The following is an 18,898-nucleotide window of genomic DNA, read 5'->3' on the forward strand; positions in this document are numbered from 1 at the left end:
AAATAGTGATTTATGCTATTTGACAGATAATAGTAATATACGGTCTCTTTTCTTTGACAACTAGTAGTACTATACTGGTGTCATTAACAATTGCAGAATATTATTTGGCGTTACAGAAAATTATTGTGATATTTTATTTTTCTAGTTTTAGTAACAAGGAAAATAAAATTATTTTGTTGTTATAATTTATTTTTTGATTTTAGTAACTAGAAAATTAATTTGTGTTTTGATTTTTTCTGATTTTTGTAATCAGAGATTATGGCTACTACAACTGAAACTGCACTTGGCAGTGGTACTCCTATTGTTACACCTACATCGGTCCCTATCCAGAACCATGTTCATGTACCAATCAATCATGGAGAAAAATCGAAAAAATTTAACGGTACCGAGTTTAAGAGATGGCAGCAGAAGATGCTGTTCTATCTTACGACTCTTAATTTGGCCCGGTTTCTCCATGAAGAAGCTCCAGCACTTAAAGAGGGTGAAAGTGATCGGCAAGTTGTTGCCGCTGTAGATGCTTGGAAACATTCAGATTTCCTGTGCAGAAATTACATCCTGAATGGCCTTGACAATATGTTGTATAATGTATACAGTCCTCTGAAAACAACAAAAGAATTGTGGGATTCTTTGGAGAAGAAATACAAGACAGAAGATGCCGGCACGAAGAAATTTGTCGTCGGTAAATTTTTGGACTTTGTAATGGTAGACTTCCAAACGGTAATTTCTCAAGTTCAAAGTTTTCAAATAATTTTGCATGATATTCATTCAGAAGGTATGTCTCTTAGCGAGTCATTCCAAGTCGCTGCTTTAGTGGAAAAGTTACCACCGGCTTGGAAAGATTTCAAAAATTATTTAAAACATAAACGTAAAGAGATGACTATGGATGAATTGATTGTAAGATTAAGAATTGAAGAAGATAACCGAAAGGCTGAAAAGAGGAATGGGAAAAATCCCATTGAGTCCAAGGCTAATGTGGTAGAAAAAGTTCATAAACCACATAACAAAAAGAGAATATTTACTGGAGATGGTCCTAAACAAGGCGATAGTAACAAGAAGTTCAAAGGAAAATGCTACAACTGTGGCAAAACTGGACATCGAGCTTCTGACTGCCGCCGCCCTAAGAAGAATCATGGAAGTACAAGTAAGAAGACCACCAATCAGGCCAATGTAACAGAATTGGATTACATCTCTGACGGAGTGAATGACATCAACCTCTCTGCTGTGGTGTCTAAGACTAACTTGGTTGGAAATCCCAAAGAGTGGTGGGTTGACACTGGAGCAACTCGTCACATTTGTACGGACAAGAAGATGTTCACTACCTACAATGAGGCTGCAAATGGTGAACAACTTTTTATGAAAAATTCTTCTACTTCTACTGTGGCTGGACAAAGGAAAGTGATCTTGAAGATGACATCAGGGAAAGAACTAACCCTCAACAACGTGCTGCATGTACCTGACATCCGGAAGAATTTAGTTTCTGGGTCTTTGTTAAGTAAAAATGGTTTTAGGCTTGTATTTGAGTCTGATAAATTTATATTAACAAAGAGTGGTATGTATGTTGGTAAGGGATACATGAGTGATGGTCTCTTTAAGTTGAATGTAATGACAGTTGTACCGAAAGTTGCTATGAATAAGAATAACACATCTTTTGTTTATATTCTTGAGTCAAATTTATGGCATGGTAGATTAGGAGATGTGAATTTTGATGCTTTGCGTAGATTAATTGGTTTAGATCATATACCAAAGTTTGAAATTAATCCTAATCATAAATGTGAAATTTGTGTAGAAACGAAACTAACTAAGGCTTCATTTAATTCGGTTGAAAGAAAAACCGAACCTCTAGAATTAATTCATACTGATGTATGTGATTTAAAATTTATTCAAACTAGAGGAGGCAAAAAGTATTTCATAACATTTATCGATGATTGCACAAGATATTGTTATGTTTATTTACTTAGAAGTAAAGATGAAGCCTTAGAAATGTTTAAACTCTACAAAACAGAAGTTGAAAATCAACTTGGTAAAACCATTAAAATGGTTAGAAGTGATAGGGGTGGTGAATATGATGCACCATTAAATGAATTTTGTGCACAACATGGCATTATTCACCAAACTACAGCCCCTTATTCTCCACATCAAAATGGAATTGCTGAAAGGAAGAATAGAACCCTAAAAGAAATGATGAATGCCATGTTACTAAGTTCAGGTTTACCACAGAACTTGTGGGGGGAAGCAATATTGTTTGCTAATTATGTTCTTAATAGAATACCCCACAAGAAAACCAACAGAACTCCTTATGAATTGTGGAAAGGTCGACCACCTTCCTACAAATACTTAAAAGTGTGGGGGTGTTTGGCAAAAGTTGAAGTTCCTGTTCCTAAAAAGACTAAGATTGGACCAAAAACAGTAGACTGTGTGTTTATTGGTTATGCTCAGAATAGTAGTGCATATCGGTTTCTGACTTATAAATCAGAAATACCTGATATAAATGTGAACACTATTATAGAGTCAAGGAATGCTGTGTTTTTTGAACATGTCTTTCCTTACAAGAAATGACAGGAATTAAGTTCACAGAAAAGAACTTATGATTGTACACAAAGTCAAGAGACTAATGACAATCAAACACAAGAGACTAGTAATAGTCTCGACCAACAGGATTTTACTAATGATGAACCACGACGAAGTAAGAGAGCGAGAACACCAAAATCCTTTGGTTCAGATTTTCTGACATACTTGTTAGAAAATGAACCTCAAAGTTTTAAGGCAGCAATGACAGGTCCTGAAGCACCTTTGTGGAAAGAGACTGTTAATAATGAAATTGAATCCATTATGCAAAATCATACTTGGGAATTGGTGGATCTTCCACCAGGTTTTAAACCTCTTGGATATAAATGGATATTCAAGAGAAAAATGAAAGCAGATGGTTCAATTGACAAGTATAAAGCAAGACTTGTTGTTAAAGGTTACAGACAAAAGGAAGGTCTGGACTATTTTGACACATATTCCCCTGTGACAAGAATAACATCCATTCGCATGCTTATTTCTATAGCAGCGTTGTTTAATTTAGAAATACATCAAATGGATGTTAAGACAGCTTTCTTAAATGGTGATCTAAATGAAGAGATCTATATGGAACAACCTGAAGGGTTTGTAGTATCAGGGCAAGAAAAGAAAGTTTGTCGACTTGTAAAATTCCTTTATGGATTAAAACAAACACCTAAGCAATGGCATGAAAAATTTGATCATGCAATGCTTACTAATGGGTTTAAGATAAACGAATGTGACAAATGCGTCTATGTTAAAAATACTGACCAAGGATATGTCATAGTTTGTCTTTATGTGGATGACATGCTTATCATTGGAAGCAGTCAAAACATGATCAAATCAACTAAGCAGATGCTTAACAAAAGATTTGATATGAAAGATATGGGGGTCGTAGATGTTATATTAGGAATGAAAATTACTAAAACATCTGACGGATATGCATTATCTCAATCTCATTATATTGAGAAAATTCTTGATAAATTTATCAAGGATGATTTGAATTTAGTTAGAACACCTGTAGACATCAGTCTTTATTTATCGAAAAATAAAGGTGATGCAGTGTCTCAGTTAAAATACTCCCAAATCATTGGAAGCCTAATGTACCTAATGAATTGTACTCGTCCTGATATAGCTTATGCTATTAGTAAATTGAGTAGGTACACTAGTAACCCTGAAGAAGACCATTGGAAAGCGATCATTCGAGTTCTTAGATATCTAAGATTTACTCGTGATCATGGTTTGAACTTTACTCGATATCCAGCAGTACTCGAAGGTTATTGTGATGCCAATTGGATATCGGATACTAAAGATTCAAAATCAACTAGTGGATATGTCTTTACTCTAGGAGGCGCTGCTGTTTCTTGGAAGTCCACAAAACAAACTTGCATCGCACGATCCACAATGGAATCTGAGTTCATTGATTTAGACAAAGTAGGTGAAGAAGCAGAATGGCTTCGTCACTTCTTAGAAGACATTCCAATGTGGTCAAAACCTGTGCTAGCTATTTGCATTCATTGTGATGGTCAATCTGCAATAGGCAGGGCACAAAATCACATGTATAACGGTAAGTCACGACATATTTGTCGTCGACATAATACCGTAAGGCAATTGTTGTCAAATGGAATAATCTCAATAGATTACATAAAATCTAAAGAGAATATTGTGGATCCGTTAACAAAAAGTTTGACAAAAGAGCTAGTGTCGAAGGGGATGGGATTAAAGCCTATTACATAAGAGTCGTCATAATGGTAACCCTACTTATATGACTGGAGATCCCAAGAACTAAGTTCAAAGGGACAACTAAGTTATGTATGGCTCACCAAAAATCACCAAGGGATTAAAAATTCCCTACCCATTCTTATGGTGAGAGTGATATCTGCAACATATGTTGTATGCAGGGGTATAAGGATAAGCTTTGCTTTTAATGATTACTTATATCTTGATTAAGGTATAAAATCAAGACGAGTATAAGGAGATACTCACAATAAGAATCACCTATATGAGTGTTGAACTGGGGCCGGTTCTATGTGAATGAAAAGGCTAAATTCTCTAGAAACACTTATGAAAACCAGGCGCGTTCAAGGCCAAAATGAACACAACAGTGAGAACTATGATGTGTTAGAAGATATTTTGTGTGAAATCTATTGTCTTGGCTTACACAAACGGCTGAACAATTCAAGGCATCGCGTCCATTGGTTAGCCAGTAAGTTCGATAGGTTATCACTAGGGAAGGTTCAAGGCCGAAAACTACCTATCCTGATGCAAGATATTTTCGACTTATACTCTTTCGTTAAAGTTTGCATATTGTTGCATTTCCGTTGTCATCAAATTCCATTCATGTGGGGGATTGTTGGAAATGGTAGAAAAATTCTGGGTAAAACCAGAATTTTTTCTCAAGTTTGGTCTATTTTTTAGGTGGGCCCCGAGTGTCGATTTACTCGGGTCAAAGTGGTAATGCGTTCTATGCCGCGTTGTGATTCACGTGGTATATTTTGTTGCTCAAAACCATTACCGAGTGAATGGGAAATTGAAGCCAAAGTGTGCTCCATGGAAATGGAGTTTTGGTGGAAATTCCTTAAGGTTGTAAATTGGCTTGTCCCACATTGATTTGGTGGGAAGTTTTGAAAGGGTTTATAAGGCTTGGGTGAGATATTTGGAGTGTGCCCCAAGGGGTACCCAAGTGTTTTAGAGGGAGAGGTTATGGGCAAAATGGGCTAGACCCATTAGACCCAAAAATCACCACACGCGCGCTGCCGCCGCCGTCCGTCCGGGCGGGCGGGCGGGCTGGGCTGGGCCTGGGCTTGGGCGCGGGTGCGTGGTGTGTGGTTGTGTTGGACTTCTAATCTTTTTGGGCAAAAAACATTTGAATTTTATTTTATTTTTTGGTAAAATAAAATCCAGAATTCAAATTAAACTGATTTGGATTTTCTGTACATCCAAACAGGGTCCTTCCCGTTTTCAAACAGAAATAAACTAATTTCGAATTAATGCACACCCAAACAGGGCCCTTCCCGTTTTTTGCTATCTGTTTGAATTATCAACAGATTCAAATCTGTTTGGATTCAAAACCAACAAGTATCATACATGTTCAATTTAAAACCAAGAGCCACCTTTACATCTATAAATAAGATCACCCTCATTTGATATTTTCATTCAGAAATTTCGTATTTCACCTCTGCTAATTATATTCTTCATCTTGCTGCATTTTATTTCTGAAAGAAAGAGTGTAGACACTTAGTGTGTTCGTAAGGCAAACAATTTGTAGTGCTGCTATTGTTTGTGGTAAGATCATTTCATCCTGGGAGATAGACGTCCAAATTCTAAAAGCACCGTGGAGAGGACGAATCTGTCTTAAGGACACAGTATTAAACACTGGACTTGATCAAAAAAGTTATTCAAATAAATTAACCAAGTAAGTTGTTTAATTTTATTCTATTTTTTATTTATTTATTTAATCAGATTTTATTTTTGTTTTTGTAATAAAATAAAATCTGTGGTTTTATTTATTTATTTTTATTTCGAGTTTGATTTTTTTAATCAAACAAATTCTCTCATTTTCTTTATTTCTTTATATTTTTGTTGTTGTTTTGTACACAACAGAATTGAATCTTTTTAAATATAGTGAAGATTGACCAACAACAATAACATACTACTCACTCTGTCTCAAAATAATAGTTCTTTTTGAGAAACTAATTTTTTTTTTGATAGTATAATTATTATATTTTTAAAATATTAATTTTCTAAAATTACCCTTTGATGGTATATTTTTTTAGAAATATTAATTGTCATAGTTGTATTTTTTATGTTATTAATGAATTTAAAAGAAGGGTAAAATAATAAATTCATATTATTTTATTCTTTGATTTTTGAAAATGGAATAATATTTTGAGATAATAAAACATGAAATAAGAGACTAATATTTTGAGATGAGGGAGTAATATTAATAAATTGAATTATGTTTCTCAAATGGAAAAACACTAGTGAAATTGGGCATTTTTCATTTTTCATTTAACAACAAATTCATATGAATGTGAAATATACCTTTCTTCTCTAATTAAGATTAAGATCATTGACACAAACATCTCCCATAACACAAATTAAATTTTTTTATAAAGAAAAACAATGATATATCATTAGTATGCGTCCAAAACAAATTAGTTGTACATATAGGGGTGATAAACGAATCAGAGAGTGTGAGCTTGAATCGTGTTTAACTTGTTAAAATTTCGTTCGAGTTCAGTTTATTAAATAAACAAGTCAAGTTTGAACAAATTTTATAGCTTGTTAAGGTTTTCAAATCAAGATTGAACAGTTAATTGCTCATTCAGCTCAGTTCAAAGAACTTAAAATTATATAAAATATCAAACTACTGGAATTCAGTTCGATAAAAATTCGTTTGAAATCGTTTGGGAAGTGGGTTGGATTTTTGACTTTTTGGTTTTTTTTTGCTATTTTAGCATGGGCTTAAAAGCTTAGTTTGAGAAGAGCTTTTTGACTTTTTTTGTGAGAGAAGAGTGTAATGATTATGGGTTGAATATGATGTTTTACTTTTTGTGGCTAAAATAACATATTTTGTCTTTTGTGGCTAAAATAGTCAAAAAAAGTCCCAAATAGCTCTTCCCAAACGGAGCCGCCAAACTTAAGCTCTGTTTGGAAAGTGGGTTGGCTTTTTGACTTTTTGATTTTTTTTTTTGTTATTTTAACCTGGGAGTAAAAAGCCTAGTTTGGGAAGAACTTTTGGCTTTTTTGATTTTTTTTGAATTTTTTGTGAGAGAAAGAATGTAATGATTATGAGGTGAATGTGATATTTTGTCTTATTGGGCTAAAAAGTCTATTTTATTTTTTGTGGTTATTTTAGCCAAAAAAGCCTCTAAACCAACTTTTTAAACGAAACTTTAAATAAATTTTGAAATTCATTAAAATCATCAAACTAAACTTAAACAGTTAACTATTTGACTCGTTCAATTCATTTACCACCCTAATGTACATATAAGAGTAGGATGCTTCATATTTTTAAACTAATGTTAAGGCGTCGTTTGGCAAGTGACTTTTTTAGTCAAAAAGTTATTAAAAAAATCAAAAAATCAACAATATATACCAAAAAATCAAAGATTATTTTTTTCTTTTTTCTTTTTACTTTTCACACATCTGTTCTTAAAAAATAAAAAAATCATCCTAAATATATTAGTTTTTTTATATCATATTTAAGCTAAAAAATTAAAAAAAAATTACTAAAAAAATTTGTTCTCAAACGAGGTATTAGAGTCTCATCACTATGCTTGGTTAGAGTTTTCTAAAAACCCTTTTCAGAAAATTTTACTTTCTTATTTTCTGTATTTTTTTGTTTTTACTGAATTTTTTTAATATTTTAAGCAAATTTTTTTTTTTAACTTTTTAGACATATCTAACATAAATATATCTAAAAAGGAAAAAATTTGTGAAAAAAATCTTTTAAAAATTCACTAAATACCAAAAATATAAAAAAATACAAGAATTTCGTAAATATTTTGTATTTTTATGTATTTATTAATTTTTTAAAATATTTTTTCACAAATTTTTTACTTTTTAGATACATTTAAGTAAGGTGCATCTAAAAAAGTAAAAAAATATTTAAAATTTTAAAAATATTCATTAAAAACAAAAAAATACAAAAATTAAAAAACTCAATTTTCAAAAAATTTAATTCAAAAAACTCAAACTAAACACACTGTTTTATAGAGACGGCGGTGTTAAACATAAATTTCAGAACTTCATGTTTCGGATCATTTACCATGTATATCATCAAGAAAACAAGACTAAAACAACATACCTGAATCCATCGATGAACGGTTAAACGGAAGCGTCTGATTGTCAATAAAACCTTTGATATTGACTATGTTATTGCCTTCTAATCCTTTCCCCTTTGGTGCCTTATGTTTCTCCTTGAGAGGATTTAGAAAAACAAAACAGTATTCTTGTTTTTTCACTCTTGGGAAGGAATAGGGACCATAACCTTTTAAAGGTTGTAATTGGTTTTCATAACTGAAAGGTAATGAAAACCAATAAATTAACCATTATTGGTTTCATAACTGAAAGGTAATAAAAACCAATAAATTAACCATTATTAGTTTCATAACTGAAAGGTAATAAAAACTAATAAATTAACCATTATTATTATTGGTTTTAAAACTGAAAGGTAATGAAAACCAACTTTAACCAATATGTTTTAATTTCTATTTCTGCCCCTCATAGAAATAGAAATTATACAACTAGTATCTACACATTAGGTCCATAACACATATACCCTTAAGCCTATTAACTAAATTGAATCACTTAAATTGTAGGCTTCTTATAAATGATAACACCACATTTAATTATGTGGTCCCATTGAGACATTATCTAACAATCTCCTACTGGACCACATATGTATCTTGAAAAATGTGCTTAACTTTAGTGAGCTCAGAAATTTGTTATCATAACTTGAGGGTATCCAAACAATCTTGTCCATTAACTATATTAATATAGGATCAAAGCGGTCTTCGTTACATTAATCGTAACTCGACCCACCAATGGTCACGTATACGAATACAGCTAAATGACATAGATCAATCATGGATGCGTAGCATGGAAATTACATGTGATGTGATCCATACATGCCTATTTCCAACTGGTCCTACTTAACTTTATTGAGATCAATACTTCACAGTACGTAACAGAGTGTAATAAACTGAATACCTCATTTCTGCAGAAATTAATCTAATTACATAGATAAAACTCAAGGCTGACATAAAGCAGTAATATAAATACAAACTCCCACTAAACCAGAATGTTCTCAAATAGAACAACACCCATATGAGCAGTGTGCTCATGAAAGACCTTGGGTGGTAGTTTCTTCGTAAGTGGATCCGCTATCATGGAGTTTGTCCCAATGTGCTTTATGGAAATCTGTCCACTCTGCACTCTTTCTTTTACAACTAGGAACTTGATATCAATATGCTTTGATTTTGTCGAGCTCCTGTTGTTATTGGAATATAAAACTGCAGACTTATTGTCACAATATATCTTAAGTGGTCTTTCAGTGCCTTCCAAAATACGCAACCCAGTGACAAAATTCCGCAGCCATATCCCTTGGTTTGATGCCTCATAACATGCTACAAACTCTACAGCCATGGTGGATGAAGCTATGAGCGTCTGCTTTGCAGACCTCCAAGAAATTGCTCCGCCAGCTAACAGATAAATATAGCCTGATGTGGATTTCCTACTGTCTTGGTATCCAGCAAAATCGGAGTCGGAATATCCAATGACCTCTAACTTATCCGATCTCCTATATGTGAGCATATATTCCTTTGTTCTCTGTAAATATCGCATAACACACTTGACTGCTTTCCAATGATCCATGCCAGGATTACTTAAATATCTGCCTAACATGCCAACTATAAACGCAATATCCAGACTCGTACATACTTGAGCATACATTAGACTCCCTATAGCCGAGGCATAAGGAATCTTCTGCATTTCTTGAATTTCAAGACTGTTCTTCGGGCTTTGGCTGAGGCTAAACTTGTCTCCCTTAGCAACCGGGGTTTCACCTGATTTACAATTTTGCATGCCAAATCTAATGAGTATTTTTTCGATATAGCTCCTTTGTGATAATCCCAGAATACCCTGAGAACGATCTCGGAGTATTTCGATTCCTAATACAAAGGAAGCATCACCAAGATCTTTCATTTCAAAATTCTTAGATAGAAATCTCTTAGTGTCATGCAATAAGTTTATATCGTTTGTGGCAAGCAATATGTCGTCAACATATAAAACCAAAAATATGTGTTTACTCCCACTGAACTTGTGATACACACATTCATCAACAACGTTAGTTTCAAAACCATACGAAGTGAGAACTTGATGAAATTTGAAGTACCACTGACGAGAAGCTTGTTTGAGTCCATAGATGGATTTAGTCAATTTGCAAACCATATTCTTTGGGTCTCCTGACACAAAGTTTTCTGGCTGCACCATATAAATTGTTTCTTTAATGTCACCATTAAGAAAAGCTGTTTTGACATCCATCTGATGCAACTCAAGATCAAAATATGCAACAAGCGCCATAATTGTCCTAAAAGAATCTTTCGAAGAAACTGGAGAGAAAGTTTCTTTAAAGTCAATTCCTTCTTTTTTAGTAAAGCCTTTGGCTACAAGACGTGCCTTATACCTCTCCACATTACCATTTGAATCCCTTTTGGTTTTAAATATCCATTTACAACCTACGGGCTTCGCACCAACTGGTAATGAGACAAGTTCCCAAACTTTATTATCTTGCATAGACTTATATTCTTCATTCATGGCTTCTATCCACTTATGAGAGTTGGAACTTTCCATGGCTTGACGAAAGTTGATTGGATCATCTTTCGACATTCCATTTTCTACCTCATGTTCCTGGAGATATACAATATAATCATCTGAAAATGCAAATCTCCTTTCTCTGGTGGATCGCCTTAATGGCACAGATTCTTGAGGTTGAGGTTGTAGAGTTTGTTCCTCAGGAACAATTACCTCATCTTGAATGGGGGTTTGAACTATATTATCTTGAACAACATTGTCTGGTTGAGGATCCGAAATTACTGCTCGAGCAATGACAGGTATAGGAACCTGTGATTGGTCAAAAGTAGTAGTAGGAAGTGGGATTACCCCCGCTTCCTCCTCAAAGACAATGTCTCTAACTGGATTTCTTCTCCCAAACTCAACATCCTCAAAAAATGTTGCAATTCCTGTCTCAAATATTGACCTATTTGTGGGATCATAAAACTTGTAACCCCGTGATCGTTCGGCATAGCCAATAAAGTAGCTGCTAATGGTTTTAGAGTCCAATTTTTGTTCATGAGGTTTATAAGGCCTCGCCTCAGCAGGATAACCTTTTAAACAATTATGCTCACATTAAGTTACCAAACAGATAATCTCTAAATAAATTAATTTAATAACAACATCTCAAGATACCTAGCACAACATTAATACCAAGCCTTTGGGCAGTGATATTAACTGTAAATGGTATTCTTGTTGTAATGATCAAACATTGACAATAAGTTATGTCAAATAACAAATCTATCTTTTGATGGATTTATTATTCACATTAGGTTTCCTTGACAATTGGCACATGTTTATCACCACAAAATGTGTGTGTAATTCTGCCAAGTATTAATCATGTCTTTGGACTGATAAATACCCGCATGAGATACACAGACATGAACTTCAAAACATTCCATATAAAACAATCGAGACAAGAGAGATCACTTTTGTGACATCTTGTTTGAATTGACTTATATTGAGAATGTTAGAAAATTAAATTTCTGTAGACGTTGTATGAAATTACATTAAATTTAAAGATTTCTAAATTTGTTACCCCGTATATGTTATATAATCTGCAGCAATCCCAATTATATATATACATATATAAATAGAATTGACGGGTCAAAAAAAAACTGAATCCATTTGGAAAGATGAACCGCCCATCCGAATTATGTTCCATTTCCAGAAAACAAAACAGAATTTGCAGCAGATGGAAAAACAGAAATACAAAAAACAGAATCTGATTCCAAGAAACTAAATAGGATGAATAAAAGCATATCTATTCTGATGATACACATGATATAACCGCTCTGATACCACTTGTTAAACATAAATTTCAGAACTTCATGTTTCGGATCATTTACCATGTGTATCATCAAGAAAACAAGACTAAAACAACATACCTGAATCCATCGATGAACGGTTAAACGGAAGCGTCTGATTGTCAATAAAACCTTTGATATTGACTATATTATTGCCTTCTAATCCTTTCCCCTTTGGTGCCTTATGTTTCTCCTTGAGAGGATTTAGAAAAACAAAACAGTATTCTTGTTTTTTCACTCTTGGGAAGGAATAGGGACCATAACCTTTTAAAGGTTGTAATTGGTTTTCATAACTGAAAGGTAATGAAAACCAATAAATTAACCATTATTGGTTTCATAACTGAAAGGTAATAAAAACCAATAAATTAACCATTATTAGTTTCATAATTGAAAGGTAATAAAAACTAATAAATTAACCATTATTATTATTGGTTTTAAAACTGAAAGGTAATGAAAACCAACTTTAACCAATATGTTTTAATTTTTATTTCTGCCCCTCATAGAAATAGAAATTATACAACTAGTATCTACACATTAGGTCCATAACACATATACCCTTAAGCCTATTAACTAAATTGAATCACTTAAATTGTAGGCTTCTTATAAATGATAACACCACATTTAATTATGTGGTCCCATTGAAACATTATCTAACAGGCGGATTATAAATATACATTTGTTGATTGTTATATGGTTCCACGTAAGAGGTAAAAAACATATTGAGGCACATATCGTAATTGCAACTACCTTTCAATACAATGCGATAACTACGTATCTGTATACGGTGGTATTAGATATAATCCCTGTTTGGTAAGGTTTATTTCTAACTTATTTTAACTTTTTTCTTAATTTAAATTATTTTGATGTGTTTGGTTCAGTTTAACAATACAGATTATAGCTTTTTGTAAGTCAAAAATTAACTTGTTCTTTGAGTGGGGGAGGAGAAACTTAATTTACAAGTCAAAAATCAGCTTATGTTTACAGTTATAAGTTATAAGCTATAAAGTTATAATCTATAATCACTTGTCCACAGCTCTAACAAACGGGGCCATACTAATTAATATATTAGTTAGTATATCAAGTAGTGTTATGACATTATTATTGACCCTACCTATTATATAAATTACAAATACTTAAATTTTTTAAAATTATGTCACATCATCAGTTAGTATATTAGTTAGTATATTAATTGATATATATAGTATTATTCATCTGGATAATAAATTTTCGTAATTATGTCTGTATGATAATGATGTAATTTCAAATTATTAATCTCTTGTAAGAGGTGACAAACATTCATGAAATTAGGCACATGTTATTTTTTATTTAGAGCAACAACTTTGTATCATTAAAGAGAAATGTAACTTCCCTCCCTAATTAAGGTAGATAATTAGTTATACATACAACTTACCACAACACATGCTAAATGTTTTTATAAAGTTGGATTCCAAAACCTCTCAACTAACAACTCACCCATCCCTGATGGATTGTGAGTCTGTGACTAAGGCCAAGTTTGACAAGTTTAGAATAAGTTAAAAAGTTAAAAAATTATTCAAAAAGTTAAAAAGTTAACACTATTCATCAAAAGTCAATAATTACGGCTGCACAACTCCCAATTCTAATTTTCTCTTACAAATCAATTTTTACAATTTTTTATTACATATTTTTTCATAAAAAGTTAAAAAGTTAACTCAAACATCTATATTTTCTTCCTCAATTTTTTAGTTCAAAAAGACAAAAAGTGCACTTATTTAAGACACCTCAAACAACCCCTAAGAACAAACCAACAATATATATTTACTTATATGTAAGACACGTCAATTTTAAGTATACAAGATTTTAAATATACACATAGTATTGTATAAATCAGTGTAAAAAGTGAAAAATACTAGAAAAAATAGGTACATAAACATTCAATATAATACATAATAGAGTAGATTTGATTATCTATATATATAACAATTTGTTATCAAATAATAATATTACGTTAGTATGAGGGAGATTTCATAATCTGGCTTTGAGCCGTGGTAATGACCGGGCTAAAATTAGTCCGAGCATGTTTGGGACGAGCTGGGCTGGGACAATCCAGGTGCAATGCGCTCGGTTAAAGCCCAGGTCCGATTTGGCCGGGATAACTTCTCTGCTAGCCCGGTTCGCGTTGTTTGTTGGTTGAGATCGGCGTACAAGATCCTCCGCAGATCGGCCAACCGATCAAGTGCTCAATCATTACAGGGGGCTGATAAGCTCGGTCATAACGGAGCTCAGCTCAAAGCATTGCATGTCCCGAAATTAATACGGTCGTAGGAAGATGAGGCAGTGCCACTGGGTTATCCGTTCGCGCCAATGCAGTTTGGCAGTTTGGTTAGGTGGTGTTTAGCTGCATTTGTGTTGACACGTGGGAAAGTAGGATAGGGGAGCAGGTCCATGTGTCGAAAGGCAAATAGACGCAGAGACACGTGCAGAAGGTATGTAAACGTGACTACGCCTCCCATGCTGAGGATGAAACTTCATCTGGTGAGAGAAACTCTCTTCCTTTCTCCCTCTATCTCTGAGTGTGTGCTAACTTGACCGTCGGAGGGATTTTCCGACAACACACCGGCGGGTAGCTCACCGCCGTTGTACTCGCAGGTTAATTGGATCGAAGCGGAGCTTGGAGACAAGGAATACGGGTGGTACCAAATATTTGCCCTCCCGTACAGTTGGCATATTATTGTTTTATTAAATTACTTTTATCTCTTTAAAAATGTGAAAAACACTATTTCTTCCGTCCCAAAATATTAATCCCTTATTTTGTTTTTTATTATCCTAAAATATTGGTCTATTTTCAAAAATTAATAATTAAAATAATATGAATTTTATATTTTGCCATTCTTTTAAATTCATTAATAACACAAAAAGTACAATTATGAAAATTGATATTCCTTAAAAAATGTACTATCAAAGAATAATTTTGGAAAATTACACTTTGTTTGGTTCCATTTTTCCAAAAACACTTTTAGAAAATTCTAAATTCTTGTTTTCCGTATTTTTTTGTTTTTACTAATTTTTTAAAATATTTTATGCAATTTTTTTTTTACTTTTTAGACATACCTAACATAAATATACTTAAAAAGTAAAAAAATTATGAAAAAAATCTTTTAAAAATTCATTAAATACCAAAAATATAAAAAAATACGAGAATTCAGTATATTTTTTTTTGTATTTTTATGTATTTATTAATTTTTTAAAATATTTTTTCACAATTTTTTTACTTTTTAGATACATCTAAGTAAGATGCATCTAAAAAAGTAAAAAAAATGTTTAAAATTTTAAAAATATTCACTAAAAACAAAAAAAATACGAAAATAAAAAAACTTAATTTTCAAAAAACTTAATCCAAAAAACTTAAGTACAATGAGTATACTATAAAAAAAAAAAAAAATTGAATTCTTCAAAAAAGAACTATATTTTTAAACAGGAAGAGTAATAAAATTAGGCACATGTTTTCCATTCAATTTCCATAAAATTAGGCACATGTCATGTTTTGGCTAAAATAGCCGTAAAACAATAAAATAGATTTTTTAATTTAATAAGATAAAATATCATATCTAAATTATAATTATTTTATTTTTTCTCTCATAAAAGTTAAAAAATCAAAAAATTTATTCCAAATAAAACTTTTAAATACAGACTAAAATAACTAAAAGGTCAAAAAGTCAAAAATACAACCTACATCTCAAACGAATGCTAAGAAAGTGAAATGTATTTGAGATCTATAATCAATGGGAAGTTATTTTATGGGGTTGGCATATCTAGTCAGCAATGTGCCGGGTCAATGAGAATAGGGTAAATTATATTGTCACCACATTACAAATTATCTCCTGAATTGATGATATTATCTCTTCAAATTTCCAAATGACCATTTTATCGTTTTTCTTATATTTTCTTCTTTCTATCATCATAATTATATTCCATAACTTTTCGTTATTAAATTCTACTTGAACATATTATTATTGAGTAATATACAACCATAAATTTTATATAAAATTTTCAAACACAATGATATAACTCAATGGTAACCTTTTACTTTAAAACAAAACATCCATAAATATGATTTATATTTACAATAACATTACTATCACAATATTTTTATGTTATTTTTTGTATAAATTTTTATATATGAATAGAATTTTTTATTTTTATTTCCACCATCATTTTTCTTAAACGTCTATTCATCCATATTTATTACAGTATTACCAAACACCGTCATTCACATTTATTACAGTATTACTGAATTTTTTTATTTTTGTATTTTTTTTTGGTATTTGGTGAATTTAAAAAAAATCACAAAATATTATACTTCTTAAGTATATAGATTAGATGCATCTAAAAAATAAAAAAAATTAATTAAAATATTAAAAAATAGTAAAAATAAAAAAAAATGTAAAAACGAAAAAAAAAATTGTGTGAGTTAACCAAAGAAGATGATTGTTATTTCTCTTGAAAGGACATGAACAAAATATCAGTATTATTTTATTATTTTATAATTTCATATGTATAAAGGCTAAGGGCAAATATGTCATTTTAATCTGACAGAAGGATAAGTTTAATTTTTCAAACGTGAGAGAAAAATTTATATTAAATAGAAACATTAGAAAGTATCAGTGTAATTTATCCATGAAAATAATACATGAAATAAATAATCACAATACATGAAATTTTTTAAGAATTTTATCAATAACTATCACTTTATATAATTTCAATAGTGTGGCATATTACATCAACATGATAACATGATACACCAGATCAACTGAATAATTTCACCTTATGAAGAAATAGTTAAGTAGGGAAAATACTACTATAAACCCTCCCTATTCCATGCACTCTTAAATTATGTCATATTTTTTAATTATGATCTTATTTTAGTTATGATTCATGAGATATTTAATTATATCTCATTTATTGTTTGATTATGATTTTCTTATTTTATTTTAATTATGACTCATAAAATATAAAATTATGTCATTTATTTTTTTTAATTATAAATATGTAGCATAATCTCTCGCAGTTAATTAGTGATATATAGTGCTCCACACAATACAAACTATAATTGTTTTGTTATACAGTTTAATACCACAATACAAAACAGTTCAACTTGCAACTCATCTCTTATCATATCCAGAACAAGCCATTTGTATTCTATATACAGGGTGTATTAGGCAATTTGGATTTGGGATTTTTTTAATTTAAATTTATAAAAAAAGTAAAATCGGTTAAAATAATTAATAAAATAAAATATCACATCAAATTATAATCATTTTACTTTTTTTTCTTACAAATATCACACCCAATTATAAAAAAATTCAATCATTTTTTCAAATATAACTATTTTAATCTACTAAAATAATTAAAAATTAAAATAACTTACTAAAATAGTCAATTTTACAAACGAGATCATAGTGTACAAAAATACCCAGCTCTACTTTCTCTCTCTCTCTCTCTCTATAATAAAAAAATAAAAATAAAAATAAAAAATACAGAATATATATATTAAAAAATATATAGAAATGTGTTGATTGTTGGGAAGCTGTTGAGGGGATAAACACGAAACAGAAACCCAACTGCCAAAGTTTCGGAGCCGTTACTAATCAAAGTCGCGTCACAGAAGCAGAGAGCAGTTGTAACTTACAACCCACGACCCCCCCTCCCAACAAACCAACTTCTTCTTCCTCATTCATTCCCAATTCCCCTATTACATGCAACATCTCATAAACCCAAACCCTAGCTCGCTCAATCAATCAATCTCCACTTGTTCAGTTTTTTGTTCTTGATTTTCAATTCATTCAAAGAGATGAAGGAGATGAATAATCATATGGCGGAGAGTGGCCGTGGTGGTGGTGATAAGATCAGAGGTTCGTGGAGTCCGGAGGAGGATGCGACGCTGATGAGGCTGGTGGAGCAACACGGTCCTTGTAATTGGGCCGTCATAGGCACTGGAATACCGGGGCGCTCTGGGAAGTCCTGCCGCCTACGGTGGATCAACCAGCTGAGTCCGGCGGTGCAACACCGTCCTTTTACTCCGGCGGAGGACGCCGTCATCCTCAAGGCGCACTCCGTTTACGGCAACCGGTGGGCCACCATCGCTCGCCAATTGCCCGGTCGGACTGATAATGCGATCAAGAATCATTGGAATTCTACTCTCCGCCGCCGGAGCAAGGAGCCGGATGCGGAAGAGTCGATCTCGGTGGTGGAGACGGAGGAGGAGGAGGAGTTGGGGGCAAAGCGGATGAGGTTTCGGACGGTGGTGGAATGCAATGCGGCTGCGGCGGCGGCGGAGGAGCGGCGGCGGGATCTTCCAAAAACGTCGCTGACGCTATCGCCGCCGGGGGAGTCGCAGGCAGCGAGGGGTGAGGTTGTGAAGAAGAACGAAGAGGCGCGGATCATGAGAGGTGATGATGCTGATGAGAGAGAGGAGAGATCGACGGTGTTGAATCATCGGGCACTTAGGAATATGATACGGCGTATGATAGCGGAGGAGGTTCGGAGGTACATTGATAGTGACATAGTGTAATGCTCGCAAAGCATCAGTAGAAATCAAATCAATCTCACGTAAATTCACAATCCTCCTCTAAGGTTATAGCTTTGATGAAGATAGGAGTAGGGAAAAAACCATGAATTGGTACAAGTTATAATTGTAGATTGGTATCTCTCTCTTATGTTTTGTTTTGTTTTAT

At 32.6% G+C, this 18,898-nt stretch overlaps 1 protein-coding gene across 1 annotated transcript; it reads left to right on the forward strand.

The window, feature by feature from the left end:
• The first annotated feature begins 17,816 nt into the window (after positions 1-17,816).
• On the forward strand, positions 17,817-18,898 carry LOC114291484 (transcription factor MYB77). The gene has a single exon (XM_028235393.2). The coding sequence runs from the start codon at positions 18,016-18,018 to the stop codon at positions 18,733-18,735; it is 720 nt and encodes a 239-aa protein (XP_028091194.2). The 5' UTR covers positions 17,817-18,015; the 3' UTR covers positions 18,736-18,898.

The sequence above is a fragment of the Camellia sinensis genome, chromosome 1 (assembly GCF_055761805.1).
Source record: "Camellia sinensis isolate YWXY chromosome 1, ASM5576180v1, whole genome shotgun sequence".
NCBI classification, from domain to species: Eukaryota; Viridiplantae; Streptophyta; class Magnoliopsida; order Ericales; family Theaceae; genus Camellia; species Camellia sinensis.